General features: G+C 44.9%; 2 protein-coding genes and 1 pseudogene across 9 annotated transcripts in view; 2 read left to right on the forward strand and 1 right to left on the reverse strand.

Annotated features, from left to right (window-relative positions):
• Positions 1-5,422, forward strand: part of PRKCZ (protein kinase C zeta) — a 128,571-nt gene extending 123,149 nt beyond the window's left edge. For 6 of the 7 annotated variants that reach the window (XM_084821562.1, XM_084821564.1, XM_084821565.1 and 3 more), the window contains one exon: positions 1-3,000. In XM_084821562.1, the coding sequence (XP_084677688.1) occupies positions 1-88 (88 nt within the window). In that variant the 3' untranslated portion in view covers positions 89-3,000. Of the gene's footprint in view, positions 3,001-3,641; positions 3,842-4,919 lie in introns of those variants that run through there. The other variant, XR_014786000.1, reaches the window with a different exon arrangement.
• Positions 1,636-13,915, reverse strand: FAAP20 (FA core complex associated protein 20). 2 transcript variants are annotated; one of them, XM_084821569.1, is made up of 4 exons: positions 13,718-13,915; positions 9,413-9,560; positions 8,048-8,640; positions 1,636-3,714 (listed from the first exon to the last, which is right to left on the reverse strand). In XM_084821569.1, exons 1-4 carry the CDS (start codon positions 13,828-13,830, stop codon positions 3,642-3,644), a joined length of 927 nt encoding a protein of 308 aa, XP_084677695.1. In that variant the 5' UTR covers positions 13,831-13,915; the 3' UTR covers positions 1,636-3,641. The 2 variants fall into 2 exon arrangements, with proteins under 2 accessions (XP_084677695.1, XP_084677694.1); XM_084821568.1 differs by having other exon boundaries at positions 9,413-9,575.
• The window catches only part of LOC146335342 (uncharacterized), a 26,112-nt pseudogene continuing 24,412 nt past the window's right edge, over positions 13,829-15,528 (forward strand).

A 15,528-nucleotide genomic window follows, 5' to 3' on the forward strand; every position in this document is an offset into this window, starting at 1 on the left:
AGATGTAATAAAAAGAATAGACCAGTCGGAGTTTGAAGGATTTGAATATATTAATCCATTGTTGCTGTCAACTGAGGAAACTGTATGAAAGAGAGGCATCTACACTGAGGACAAATAATGTGAATGAACTTTGACATTTAATCCTTAACAACAGTATATGCATGCAAGGCTGGGGTAAACTGTAAGGTTTTAAATGGAGACCAATGATAAAAAAAATTGCTGCTGAAAAATCAAAAAACATGATTTTGGTGGGTGTCTTCCTCTATTTTTTTAAAAAAAAGTTTGGGGCACTAACAGAGCTGGCTTCATGAAGAAATCTGCATTTCGTGCCTGCTTCATCAAGGATCAATAGTTGGTTGCATCCTTGGAAGAGAGAGATTCCAAACCACTTTCAAAGCTGCACGCTTCTGATGGACATTTTCATGCAACAACCTACTAGAACAGTGTAACATCCTGAAGAATAAAATCGTTAGTGGTGTTGAAGCTTACTTTAGATGCCTTTTTTCACAAGTGGTACCTATCTTAAATGTCTCTGTTTATATGTGCGTGTGTGTGAGAAAGAGAGAGTGAGAGAGTGTGTGTGTGTGTGTGTGTATATGTGTGTGTGTGTATATATATATATATGCACACACACACATATACTAAAGAAATAAAAAGGAGTTGTGTTTTATTAGCAATTAAAACAAATTTGGGTACAGTATTCAAGTGCCTAAATGGATAAACTACATAAAAATATTCCATATTTGGAACACTTGATAAACCCTGGTCATTTAAAAAATAAGTTCTCATTATTTAAAAAAGTATTTTGCAGATGGAAAATACAACTAACAGCTGCTATCTAACATTAATTTATAACTTCATAGAACTTTTAAAAGGGACAGCTGTCTCAGCAATAACAATTCCAAATTAAAATTTATCAATTTAAACATCTGGATTATGCTTAATGTGGGAGAAAAGATTACCAAAATATCATTAGAAAAAAGTAAATTTTTGCACATGGTGGATTTCTGAAAATACTTGAGCAGTGCCTACAATGTCTTGTGTTGTATACTAGATTTTGAATAATATTTTTGTCAATGCAATATTCAAAAGGAACAATGGAAACGTAATGGATCATAGCCTTACAGTTAAGAAAAACTATTCTTGGATATCTATCAACATAATTGCGTTTTTTCTGATAAAGCACACCTCCTGCTTAAAACTTGGCTTTGAGATGTTCAGCATGTATCGCTGACCAGCTCTTCAAGAGGTTGTTTTGGTAAACACAACACTTGATCAAAGCAGTAACTTAGTAATGGAGAAAATAAACAGATGTATAAGTATTGTATGACTATAATATAAAATATGTCCATATTTCCTCATTTGAAAACTGGGGGATGTTGCATCAGGTTCATCAGCTTCGGGAATTAAAAAACATGTCCGTTCATTGGAGGACAAACGAGTGCTCATTTCCATCTAAAACCTTTCAGAATTATCAGCCTCTCTATGGATGAGAACAAGAGGCAGTATTTCATTTTTAGCAGGTTTTTGTTCCAACATTTGAGTATCTTCTGGGGAAGAAAATTCTGCAGAAAAGAGAGAAACCCTGTGTGCCATGATATATCACCTGATTTGGTATAAAATACAAGATGACTTGCAACCGTTTTCACATTACTTTTATTGTATAGGTTCTCAGGGTACAGCATTACATTAGGTGCTGAACATGACAGCTCAGTTGCATTCAAGTCCATGAGGTGCTAGGATAAGACTGCCAAATCATGGTATTGAAAAATCTTTCAAAGAACCATCAGTTAAGACTATATTTTGTATGTCCCTTACCCTGGCCACTGAATTAACGCACATCTGTGATAATTCAATTTTATTAGTCCCATCCAGAATTGATGAAGATTGCTCTCTGGGCTGTATCTTTTTTTGTATTAAGCGAGATATGTTCTAACCAGCACTTAAGTAATTCAATTAGAAGCACTTTCCTCCAACACTTGGGATTTAGATAACTAAGTCACCTAGCTAAGAAAGAATCCGGTTTTCTTTTCAAGTGAACCATGAAAAGGTTTCGAATACTGTTTTTTCCCTTCTCGGTAAATTAATCTGTGTACCCTGAACGTTCTGTGTCTCTGTATCTTGGATTTACAACTGAGCAGCTGGTTTTGCATGGTGATGTGACCTACAGATGCCACCTGGTTCTGAGACAAAGGGGCTAGGCAAAACATCATCGAGGGTTTGCCCTAAGCTTCTGCGGTATCAGAACATTAGAGTAGAATGAGTGAGTGGATACACATCCTTGCTCAACAGACATAATAAAACAAGTCCTTGATTTATTTACAATTTAAGGCATTTACAATGTTGCTGTGTTGCCAAATAAGTTGCTGGTTACAAGTCGGTTGCTCATGTGCAAGTGTATGACTAATGTTCTGTCCATGATGAAGGGGAATTTTTTATATAAAGTTCTTGTTTTATAAATTAAAGAAAAATGAAGGATGTAATTAAATGTGTGGTTTAAAAAAAATCCTAATATATTGCAAATGGATCTGGTAATGATATAATTGTCTTAGTATGTAAATGAAATGTAAATGAAAACACTCTAGCTAATTTAATGATTGTAAAACAGTAAATATGTTCTTGTAGTTTTGTATAATTAACTAGTTGAGATCTTTGGCCAGTTTTATTTGTGCAAAAGATGGTATACTAACCCGTAAACAGCTAAGATCATTTATATTCTTGCACATCTATTAAAGACTTTAATGAAAAAGTTTAGACTGTTTCACTAAGCAAAAATGTTACCAACATAATTTGCTTTGTCTCAATATAGATTAACAACATTTTTCCTCATAACATACTCAGAAGTAAGTTCCACATGTTCCTTGTGCCAAAAGGACTGCAGAATTTGATCTCTTTACTGTAAACTGAATCTACTGTTTTGAAGGAACTACTTTGACAGAAAAAAAGAGCTCATATTTTTGACTCTGTTCCTTAGTTAAAATACTTTGTACTGACCTGTACTCGTAAGATCAAAATTATTCTTGCTGTAAATGTAATAACAGGTTCAGTCGGTTTCATGTATCAGGTGTTAGTGCACTTTTGCTAAATTTGCTAGGGTATTTATGGAACTATACAGTAAACATGTTTCTTTGACTGAATGTCTCAATTAAGTGCATCTTACAAAAGCATAAGGGAGCACTCTGAAGTAATATACAGAAGTTATAGTAGAGAACATCCAATTCCCTTTTTATTGAAGGCTTTTCACAATGGACAATTTAAAATGCACTCTGGCTCAACGGCTATTTAATTTCCAGCAAGTCAATTGTTTGGGGCCTCATCCACTTCCACCCGCCCAAACACACTGAAGCAGAGGAAAAAAAAAACTTCTTTCCTTTGCTGAATTTTTAAATTATGTACAGTGAATATCTGTTCCTATAGAAACCTATTCTTCAGTAGTGCTTTTGTTCCCATAGACATTAGCAGTGCTGATCTGAAAAGATTACGGTGTACATCTGTGATTCTGTGAAAGCATAACGAAATATTAACTGGCACTTGACCTTCGTCCTTTTTAGTTTTCTTGCTATGTGATAAACTACTGCAAAATTGTCTTTGCTCCTGGTTGGTGTTCCCCGTTGTCAAATAACTTTATTTATTCTTCTTAGTTACCAGATCACATCTTCCGCACTTTCAGACAAGCATTTAGCAAGATGACTGTCGAGGTCCAGTTTTGACAATCTGCAAATCGGAAAGAATTGAAATGATCAGACCTGCAGATAAAATCCTCAGGCATGCATTTCTGCTATAAATATGTCAGGCTCTTCATCAACCTCCATCTGAGCAACTAATCGACTCCCTACTTCCAGTTAAGTTTCTAAAGGTTACATACGAGCTGGAGTTGAGTAACAATTTGCAAATACGTTGCTGGATACAAAACCGTAGTTACTGAAATTATGTTTGAACCTAATTCCTACACATTCATATTGTAATGATCGGTTCATTACACTGAGTGTCTAATTCTCTTTCAGTAGTGAAGGATATCAGAAGTGTGAATGGGTCAGCCTTCCTACTTGCTTTGGAGGCAGGGCTATGCAAATAGCTTTGTGCTTGGTCCCCTTCCATACGAGGTGCCTCCCCAGTTCCAGTCTTATCTGCTTAGGCAATAGGACTCATTTAGTTGTGCTAGGCACTGGACTCCAAGTTTGTTTATCTGACCCTGATGATGGAAGCTTCTGCCATATGTCTCTTGTAAGCCCCATGGAGGAGAAAACCAGATCTGGCCACAAAGAGGAGCAGAATGCACAAGCATTGCAGGCAGGGGCCATCCTTCCTTTTGGCTGCCAGTGGGGCCGCCTCTTCTGAAGAATCTCCTCATGTTTCTAAAGCCTTGCCTAGCAAGGCAGCCATTTTGGGACAGTGCTGATCAGGTTTCACCCTGCGTCACCAGGAAATCATGTCAGTTCAAACAAAACTACACAAAAGCATATGCAAATTTGCAAGGAGGGGCAGTCCCTGTATCAGGAAGCATCCTCTTATCATTTGCTGGGCAATATATCCAGGTGAGTTCATGACACTAAAGCAGGCTGGCTGAGCCATAAGGAATTGGCTAAGGGAAGGGGAGTTCAAACCCACGGGTATTTCCTCTGTGCAAATTCAGCCTTCTGATAGACTTTTTTTGCCTCTCCAACAAAGTAGTTCACAGATTCTTTACAGGTGTTATTTACAACAGTATGGAAACTAGGCATGCTATGCATAATGACCCAAGGTCTCCTTTCTGTCCCACAACACATCTTTCCAGGGTTCTTTGAAAAGCTTGTGTGAAGAGAGCAGATAGAATTCTGATAGCTCCTCTGGTCTAGAAGAGCATATAGCTTTCAGCTCTATTGATTTGGGTGTCCAAGCCTACATGGATGGACCAATTTTCCCCCAATCTTCTGTTGCAGGATCCTCTGCTACATCAAAGCCGAGCTCTGATGACACTGAAACATGCATCATAAAGGAGAGGGAGAGAGGCAGGTGAAGACCACCCCAGTTGGACTCTGCCCAATGCCCCACCCAAGGGCCATCTACCATCAACTGCTGTGTCAGAAGAGTTCTAGGGGCGAAAGGGACAGAGGCAAGCAAAAAAGACCTCAGATCCTGCTCCAGCTGGAATCCCCTCCCCTCACAGCCAACCACCATCGACTGCCTTTGAAGAATTTCAGGAGAGGGAGGGAGCTGAGGAAAACACCACACTCCTTTTCCAGCTGGACTTTACCTGCCCCCTGGCCATCGTTTCCCAACTGCCCTGTGAGAAGGATCCTCATGATTTTTTAAAAATTGTATTTGATATTGTTTGTCATGTTATTTTTATGTTACATGTAAGCCACCTTGGTAGGATTTGTATCCTCTAAGGCGGCATACAAATAATTGAAATAAATAAAATAAAGCCACTTTTTTATTTATTAAATTTCTATCTCACTATTTTTCCTGAACCCAAGGTGGCTTACATAATCCTCTCAACAATTCTGTGAGGTAGGTTAGGGTGAGTCAGTGACTGGCCCCAAGTCACCCAGTGAACTTCATGATCGAGTGAGGACTTGAACCCAGATTTCTGTAGTCCCAGTCCAACACTAACCTCTACACCACACTGGCTCTCTTGTCTATAATATGGGAGAAGGGAGACTGAGACCTAGTTCACATGATCACAGGGTGGTTAATAAGTCATCGTGGCTTGTTAACCACCCTGCACATGCCAGGGATTATCCTCAGCAGGGAGACTTGTCATGTGCGAACCTGGCCAGGGTGGCTTGTTGCCAATGGTTAAAAAACCACCCCAGAATCCCACAACAGCCCGTGGGTTCTGGGGTGGTTTGTTAACCACAGCAACAAGCCACCCTGACTGGGTTCACACAACGAGCCGCGGTGCTGAGGGTAATTACGCTAATCCCCCTGGTATGTGACCAGAGCGCACAATGGGAAATAAGCCACCATGGCTTCTTTCCCCAGCTGCGATTGTGCCAACCGGACCACTGGGACTCGGTTAATTACATATCATGACTCTCGTTGGGAAGCATCCCAAAGAGAGTGCATATTAAAGGCAAGGCAAGTGTTCTTTCACTTATCAAAACAAAGACGTTCTTCAAAAATATCAACAAGCTCTTTGTCCAAGTACTTTCAAGTATCAAGCAGCATTCCTGGGTGTACTGTGCTAAGTAAAAAAGGGCCTAGGTAAATCTCCATCACTTGAAGTGTTTCCTTAAAGGAACTTGTCTGCTGAATCTTGCACAGATATCTCTAATAGAATTGGCTTATGCTTCTCAGAGTTCTTACAAGAAGCCTTTGGAGCCTATCAAGTCACCATCTGTTAAACTTCCAGGTTTTAAGGTTTTGTTTTGTGTGGGCATAATTTCAGACCTCCCTGCCTTATCAGAGAGGGAGGAATGATGTGCCTTCCTCACTTACAGTTCTGTTGAAGACTGTATCCAAGATCAACACAGAGAACCCAAGAGACTCTTCACCTCCTTTTTGGTCTCCGCTTAAGCACCCCAAGAAAAACATACAATACAGATTGTATGTGCTGAGCCTTGAGGGTTGCATGCATCTGTGTGGAGTTCATTCCCTTCCACCACAGGACAGAAGTGTCAAGGGCATTATGGCTGTGTGGATAAAGCAGTACAGTATCTCAATAACCTATGAGACACAACTATCTGCCAGGGGGCTGCTGCTTCTGCCATTTCTTTAGAAATAGCCAAATGGCTATTTGGTGGTGTCATCTGTTGCTCAGCACTATAAACTGGATGTATTCACCTCTTCCAATGCTGTTTTCATGAGGCAGGTTTTCCAACAAATAGTTCTCTATATAGTCTTTGCAGTAAGATACTCCACCTGGAGTGGCCATACAGCCCACTCCTGGATAACCTCCACCACTGAAGGAGAAATTAACATTGGCCTTAAACATTGTTTGTTCTCTTTAGTTGACGGAGGTTATCCAAACCCACCCAAGGTCTTGCTGCCAAGGTATAGATTAGGAGGCGTCTCCAACTCCTAGAGCTGGGAATTCAAATTCTGGAGATCTCCTTCAGGCTCCTGTTCTCTATGTTTTGGGGAATAAATGTACTATTACAAAAGTTAATGGTTTCTTGGATTCCAAGTCTTTTATTTTTATTCAGAGGCATTAGATTCTGAAACTGCAGGAAGCTCCTCCACTGAAAGGAGCCAAGCACAAAGGCATTTTGACATAGGAAGCTGGCTTATACCAGGTCAGGCTATATGTCCATCTAAGCCAGCATTGTCTATTCCAAGGTCTCAGACAAAGGTCTTTCACATCACTTGCTACTTGATCCTTTTAACAGGGGATGCCAGCGAGTGAGCCTGGGAACTTCTGCTTGCAAAGCATGAGCTCTGCCACTGAGCTGCGGTCCCTCCCTAATCCATAGCCCTCGCTCTGAAGCAAGTGGGAGACATAACCCAATAACACTCCTACTCAAGGATAACCTCTGTCCACTAAAGAGAATGAACAGTTATAGGATGTCCAGAGTTCCTATTTAAGTGTGTGGGGGGTGGTTTTGTTGCAAGTAATGCAAGAGGCATGCAGGCCTTCAGCTTTTTGTTTGCTTAGGAATAGAAGACTAGCAATGACGTTTGAATGTTCTGTTTACACTGTATAAACACGTAACTGATTACAGAGCTTAACTTGAATATATCAGTTATGTATGTAGAGCTGGCATGTCTTGTATTCCATACTGAGATGGATGAAAGGCCATGGTCATGGGTGCACACACCAAACGGTATGTTAAGTTGTTCCCTCTACTGTAAAATAGTTCTCAATGCATCTCAGCATTGCCTTTGTCAGGGGAAATCTCCCATTTACTCTTTACTCAGACACATAAATGCTACCTTCCATTTACCGTTTGGTGAGAAGAGCTGTGTCTCCAGTCTCCAACAGTATTAACACACATTAATGTGCACCCCACTGGTTTGGTTGTTTTTCTCCCCATTTCTTCATATTGGATGTGGCCCTCTTGGGGTTTTTAATGGATTTCATGCTGAACTGAAATGAATTCAAAGTAATACAGCAACTTATACTTACGTTCCAGTAAAGCGGATCTGACACATAGGACACTGGTCAAGCATGTGATCCTCTGTTTTTTCCTGGAAACTGAAACTGGCAGAAGGTGGTTCTCCTGCAGGTAATCTTGATGTGGCCATATTAAGTAGAGTACGGCGCATATCATTATTTGCTGATCTTTCATTTTCTGTCCTGCTTTCCCCTTCACTCTGTGTAATAGTCCCTTTCCAAAGCTTTGGATGACTCTGTGTAGCTGAGGGACAATGCCCTGGTGAATTCTGTTGGTCAATGTGCCGACACATCTCAGTCCTCTCTCTACCTTCCAGCTTAGTGCAATGTTTTATGCTATATCTCATTCTTGATTCCCGAGTGGTATAGTCATTGGTTGTAAGAGGAGCTTGCTTAGGGACGAAGGAAATGACTCCGAGTCTCTCATCTTCACTATTTTCTCTTTCCATTAAATTGACAGTTTCATTTTCAGAGTTTGGATGGCTTCTTGAATCATTTGCTTTGGTATCTTCTCTGTGATAAAGTGGAAGTGGAATCCATTGAAATTGCTTCATTCCAGTATTAAAAGTTTCTGGTTTTGGTGAAGGATTTGCAATTTGGGAGCTCTGTAACACAGAAAACTCAAGTTCACCTAAATGTGAAGACCCCCCCCCCCAAGAAAAGCCAATATAATACAATAACTAGAGTGTTTGTTTTGAATGTGACCAATGCAGGTTTGAATAGCTCCACAGATATGAGGCTCAATGGGTAGCTTTGAGTAATTTACCATATTTTCCAGTGGTTCAGGGATGGGGCCATCTTTAGTTCCAGGAAGTACCTCCTCTTTGTTAAAAGGTGCAGCCCTTTAGCACGAGCAACGCTAAAGAGAAGAGTTTCACCTTAATTTCGAGACGGAGCTTGAGGCATGGAGGAAAACTCTGGCCCTCACAAATGAAACTATATATAAAACCACAAGAGGAGATACTTCCTAGAATTAAAGATTGTCACATTCTCCATATTTGGTTTCGACCCGTTTGCACTTTTCAGTTCCACAGGAGACATCAAGATCACCAGAACCAGTCTTTTTTAAAATAATTCTTTAATAAAATTTATAAAATAAATTGGACAAACTTAGACATCAAAGCAATATAGTTTACCACAAGCAGCATCAAACAGGCTTTCTCCTATTGTATTTACACTATTCATGAAGATGCTAAAGAGAATTAATTAGGGGAGGGGGAAAGCATCTGTAATATCAAAACCCATTACCCTTCAACCGTAGTCGGTATTAATTTTTAATTATTTTCCATTGCTCTCCCTCTATGTTGAACGAAGGCCTTATTTTATCTTAAGGCCGTGTCTTCATGGTCATTAAGAGCATTTTCTAAACACCTTTACCTTTGTGCAAAACTCCGGAAGTTTGATCATTTTTTCTAAGCTTGAGCGGTTCAGATGTGGGTCCACAGCCCTGAGTAATGTAATCCATGTGCTTTCAGCATCGCTTAAGCCTTCCTTTCCAAACCAGGAAGAGCTGCTGGCAAGTGTTCTACAAAACAGAAAACTGTCCAGAATTGCATCATAACTCCTCTACAGTTTGTCAGAACCAGCCCAGTGTAGCTCTACAGTTCATCTTGTCAATGTAGCTCTAGTCACTTGCCATTTTCAACTGAAAGTCAGAATCTTACATTTGCGGGGCAATAATGGTTACTGCATACTGAAGCGGTATAAAAAAGACAAAACAGAGCAGACTGCCTTTTACTAGTCTCCAGATTGCAAAATTCCAGTCTTGCAGCAATATATTATTCAGATTAAGCTATATGTACACAAATTAAATTTTAGTATATGCTAACCCAGCCCCCTGTTTGCACACATCAAATCCTGTAGTTAAAATGGTATAGGCTGCTGCTGTAGTAAAAAGGTAAAGGTAAAGGTGTCCCCAACCAGTCGTGTCCGACTCTAGGGTGTGGTGCTCATCTCCATTTCTAAGCCGAAGAGCCAGCGTTGTCCGAAGACGCTTCCGTGGTCATGTGGCCGGCATGACTGAACACCGAGGTGCACGGAACGCTGTTACCTTTCCCGCCGAAGCGGTGCCGATTTATCTACTCGCAATTTCTTGCTTTCGAACTGCTAGGTTGGCAGAAGCTGGGACTGAAGACGGGAGCTCACTCCGTCACGCAGCACTGAGGACTCGAACTGCTGTCCTGCCGACCTTCCGGTCTGCAGTTCAGCGTCTTCACCACTAAGCCACCGCGGTCCATACGCGGTCCTTATTTATGCAATATAAATAAGTTGCCAAAATTCAACTGTCCACTGCATGCATGAATACACTTGCGCTCCTGATGTCCATTAAAGCTAGAAGTTGTGTTTGGCTAGTGCCACTTATGCTCCAACTAGTGTTAAACAACATCTGAAATTAATATGACAAGATTTCATAGAGGATAGCCTTTACAAAATGCAAACAGAACGGTGGACTTACTGTGGTAAGATCCTTTTCTACAGTGGATGAAGGATATCCTCTGATGAGCTGCTCCAACAAGCAGGAGTATGTAAATTAAACTTGTAACTGCCTTCCTGTGTGGGACAGCTCCTCCTCCCAGTTTCGTAAGAACTTAAGAGCCATACTGGATCAAACCAAGGGTCCATCTAGTCCAGCATTCTGTTCACACAGTGGTCAACCAGCTCCATAAGCAGAACATGGGTGCAACAACAGCCTCAGCAACTAGTGTACATAGGCTACTGCCTTTGATACTGGAGGTAGCATATAGCCATTGGGACTAGTAGCCATCGACAGCCTTTTCCTCCATGAATTTGGCCAATCCCTTTTAAAGCCATCCAAGCTGGTGGCTGTCTCTAAATCTTGTGGAAATGAATTCATAGTGTAAATACATGCTCTGTGATGAAGTACTTTTATCTGTCCCACCAATCAACTTCATGGGATGACTTCGGGTTCTAGTATTAGAGGGAGAAAAATGTCTCCCTATCCACTTTCTCCACACCATGCATAATTCTCTACACCTCTATCATGTCCCCCCTTACTCGCCATTTTTGTAAGCTAAACAATCCCAGCTGCTGTAACCTTCCCTCATAGGGGAGTTGCTCCAGCCCCATGATCATTTTTGTTGCCCCTTTCTGCACTTTTTCCAACTCTATCCTTTTTTTAGATGTGGTAATCAGAATTATACGCAGTATCCCGAGTGTAGTCGCACTGTAGATTTGTATAAGGGGAGTATGATATTGGCAGTTTTATTTTCAATTCCTTTTCTAATTATACCTAAAATGGAATTAAGCTGTAATTTCCCAGATCCCCCCTGGATCCCTTTTAAAAAATTGGTGTTACATCGACCATTCTCCAGTCCTATGTTACAGAGGCTGATCTTAGATACATGTTAAATATTTTTGTTAGAAGAACAGCTATTTCACATTTGAGTTCTTTAAGATGAACTCTTAAAGTTCATCTTAAGACCATCCAGACTTAATAGTGAATAGCACAGAAAGAACCCAGAACAGTATAGTCTCAGCACGGCTGGAATTAAAGCTAACCAAAATACCTAAACCAAGTCAACTTATACCCAGCAGTGAGAGTGGGTGGGATACCCTCCATCCATTCTAGAAAAGTAACTTACGACGGTAAGTCCAATGTTTTGTTGTCCTACTGTGGAGGAGGGTATCCTCAGATGGGATGCTCAGCCGCACTGGCTCTCTTGCTGTTCTCCTTACTACTGTGGGACTGTCTGCTGAACCACACGCCATCCAAAGGATGCCTCAGCTGATTCAAAAATATCCAGCTTATAGTGCCACACAAAAGGATGACATAGCAGACCTGGTGGCTGCCCTACAGATATCTACCAGTGGCACGCTAGCCCACTCACGCCCCCCCACTCTCTCTCACACACATGTGCGCATAGACCCTTTTCCACAGCCACACAGAAACCCCCTTCTCACACTAGCCACACACAGCCCCCCCTCACATGCACGCACGCGTGCACATAGACCTTTTTTGACACCCACATAGAAACCCCTTCTCAAGTTAGCCCAAACACGGCCCCACCCTCTCATACGCATAGACCCTTTTTGACATCCACATAGAAACTCCCTTCTCACACTAGTCATGCACAGCCCCCTCTCATCCACGCACATGAGTGCACATAGACACTTTTTCAGATCCACATAGAACCCCCTTCTCATGCTAGCCCACACAGCCCCCCTCCTCCTCCTCTCTCTCTCTCGCCCACGCACTGCCGCCCCACACATGAGTGCGCATAGACCCTTTCTGACATCCACATAGAATCCTACCCTCACACTAGCCCACGCACAGCCTCCCACACACACACGAGTGCGCACAGACCCTTTCTGACATCCACATAGAATCCCCTCACACTAGCCCATGCACAGCCTTCCCCACACATACGAGCGCGCATAGACCCTTTCTGACGTCCACATAGAATCCCACCCTCACACTAGCCCACACACTGCCCCCACACACACATGAGTGCGCATAGAACCTTGCTGACATCCTCATGGAATCCCACCCTCACACTAGCCCACGCACAGCCTCCCACACACACACGAGCACGCACAGACCTTTTTTGACATCCACATAGAAACCCCCTTCTCAAGTTAGCCCACACACGGCCCCGCCCTCTCTCTCTCTCTCTCTCTCTCTCTCTCTCTCACACACACACACACACACACACGCACAGACCTTTTTTGACATCCACATAGAAACCCCCTTCTCACACTAGCCCACACACAGCCCCCTCTCTCACAGCCATACACATGCATGCGCATAGACTCCTTTTCACATCCACACAGAATCCCACTTCCCACACTAGCCATGCACAGCCCCCTCTCTCATCCACGCACATGAGTGCACATACTCCATTTCACGTCCACACAGAACCCCCCTTCTCATGCTAGCCCACACAGCCCCCCTCCTCCTCTCTCTCTCTCACAGACATAGCCTCCCACGCACACACGAGCGCGCACAGACCCTTTCTGACATCCTCATGGAATCCCGCCCTCACACTAGCCCACACACAGCCTCCACCACACACACAAGCGTGCATAGACCTTTTTTGACATCCACATAGAAACCCCCTTCTCACACTAGCCCACACGCGACCTCACCCTCTCACACACACGAGTGCGCACAGACCCTTTTTGACATCCACATAGAAACCCCCTTCTCACACTAGCCCACACGCGACCTCACCCTCTCACACACACGAGTGCGCACAGACCCTTTTTGACATCCACATAGAAACCCCCTTCTCACACTAGCCCACACACAGCCCCCTCTCTCACAGCCATACACATGCATGCGCATAGACTCCTTTTCACATCCACACAGAATCCCACTTCCCACACTAGCCATGCACAGCCCCCTCTCTCATCCACGCACATGAGTGCACATACTCCATTTCACGGCCACACGGAAGCCCCCTTCTCACGCTAGCCCACACAGCCCCCTCCTCCTCTCTCTCTTCCCCCCCCCCACACACGCACAATCCCACACACCACCAGCCCCCCTCTCCCTCGCCTCACACACGCTCACGCAGGCCCCTCTCGCGCCCCCCGCTCTAGCTGCCCTACGGGCCCCCCGCCCGCCCGCCCGCTCGCCCGCTCGCTCGCACAGCCGGGGCCCCCGCGTCAGCGCCGGGCGAGGCGCCGGGGCGAGCCCGGCCCTTCCCCGCGCGAACCCACCTCAGCCGGCCGGGAAGAGGAAGGCCGCCCGCGCGCGCCGCCGCCGGCCTCCTGCGCCTGAGGCTGAGCTTTCCCCCTCGGCCGCCGCCGCCCAGCCGCTCCTCGCCGCCCATGCCGGCAGGGGGACTCGGGCCTCCTGCTCTGGGCGGCGGCGAAGGCCTCCCCGGGCCCAGCGGGCGGCGCGGCCGCGTCGGGCTCGAGCGGGGCAGCGCCCGCGGAAGTGGCGCGGAGGCGCGTCCGGCGCTGTTGGTCGCCGACCTCTCAGGAAGTCGACCCTAGGGGTAGTGGCTCATGTCAGGCCTACTTAGAGTAGACCCGCTGAAAGGCATGGGGCTTGTCAGCCGCGGCTGACTTCGGTTGACGCATTGGAATGAGCGGAACTTGAGTCAGCCGTGGCTAACTTCAGTGGGCCCTGTGAGGAAGTCGATTCTAGGGGTAGTGGCTCATGTCAGGCCTACTTAGAGTAGACCCGCTGAAAGGAACGGGGCTTGTCAGCCGCGGCTGACTTCAGTGGGCCCCTTGGAATGAGCGGGGCTGGAGTCAGTCGCGGCTGACTTCAGTGGGCCCTGTGAGGAAGTCGATTCTAGGAGTAGCTCATGTTAGTCCTACTTAGAGTAGACCCGCTGAAAGGCATGGGGTTGTCAGCCGCGGCTGACTTCAGTGGGCCCCTTGGAATGAGCGGGGCTGGAGTCAGTCGCGGCTGACTTCAGTGGGCCCTGTGAGGAAGTCGATTCTAGGAGTAGCTCATGTTAGTCCTACTTAGAGTAGACCCGCTGAAAGGCATGGGGTTGTCAGCCGCGGCTGACTTCAGTGGGCCCCTTGGAATGAGCGGGGCTGGAGTCAGTCGCGGCTGACTTCAGTGGGCCCTGTGAGGAAGTCGATTCTAGGAGTAGCTCATGTTAGTCCTACTTAGAGTAGACCCGCTGAAAGGCATGGGGTTGTCAGCCGCGGCTGACTTCAGTGGGCCCCTTGGAATGAGCGGGGCTGGAGTCAGTCGCGGCTGACTTCAGTGGGCCCTGTGAGGAAGTCGATTCTAGGAGTAGCTCATGTTAGTCCTACTTAGAGTAGACCCGCTGAAAGGCATGGGGCTTGTCAGCCGCGGCTGACTTCGGTTGACGCATTGGAATGAGCGGAACTTGAGTCAGCCGTGGCTAACTTCAGTGGGCCCTGTGAGGAAGTCGATTCTAGGGGTAGTGGCTCATGTCAGTCCTACTTAGAGTAGACCCGCTGAAAGGAACGGGGCTTGTCAGCCGCGGCTGACTTCAGTGGGCCCCTTGGAATGAGTGGGGCTGGAGTCAGTCGCGGCTGACTTCAGTGGGCCCTCTGAGGAAGTCAATTCTAGGAGTAGCTCATGTTAGTCCTACTTAGAGTAGACCCGCTGAAAGGAATGGGGCTTGTTAGCCGCGGCTAACTTCAGTGGACCCATTGGAATGAGCGGGACTTAAGTCAGCCACGACTAACTTCAGTTGACACATTGGAATGAGCGGGACTTAAGTCAGCCACAACTAACTTCAGTTGACGCATTGAAATGAGTGGGACTTAAGTCAGTCGCGGCTAACTTCAGTGGGCCCATTGGAATGAGCGGGACTTAAGTCAGCCACGACTAACTTCAGTTGACACATTGGAATGAGTGGGACTTGAGTCAGCCGTGACTAACTTCAGTAGACACATTGGAATGAGTGGCACTTAAGTCAGCCACAACTAACTTCAGTTGACGCATTGAAATGAGTGGGACTTAAGTCAGTTGCGGCTAACTTCAGTGGGCCCATTGGAATGAGCGGGACTTAAGTCAGCCACGACTAACTTCAGTT

This window comes from Heloderma suspectum, chromosome 15 (assembly GCF_057233095.1).
Source record: "Heloderma suspectum isolate Gila_16-S chromosome 15, 16-S_ref, whole genome shotgun sequence".
In the NCBI taxonomy this organism is placed as follows: Eukaryota; Metazoa; Chordata; class Lepidosauria; order Squamata; family Helodermatidae; genus Heloderma; species Heloderma suspectum.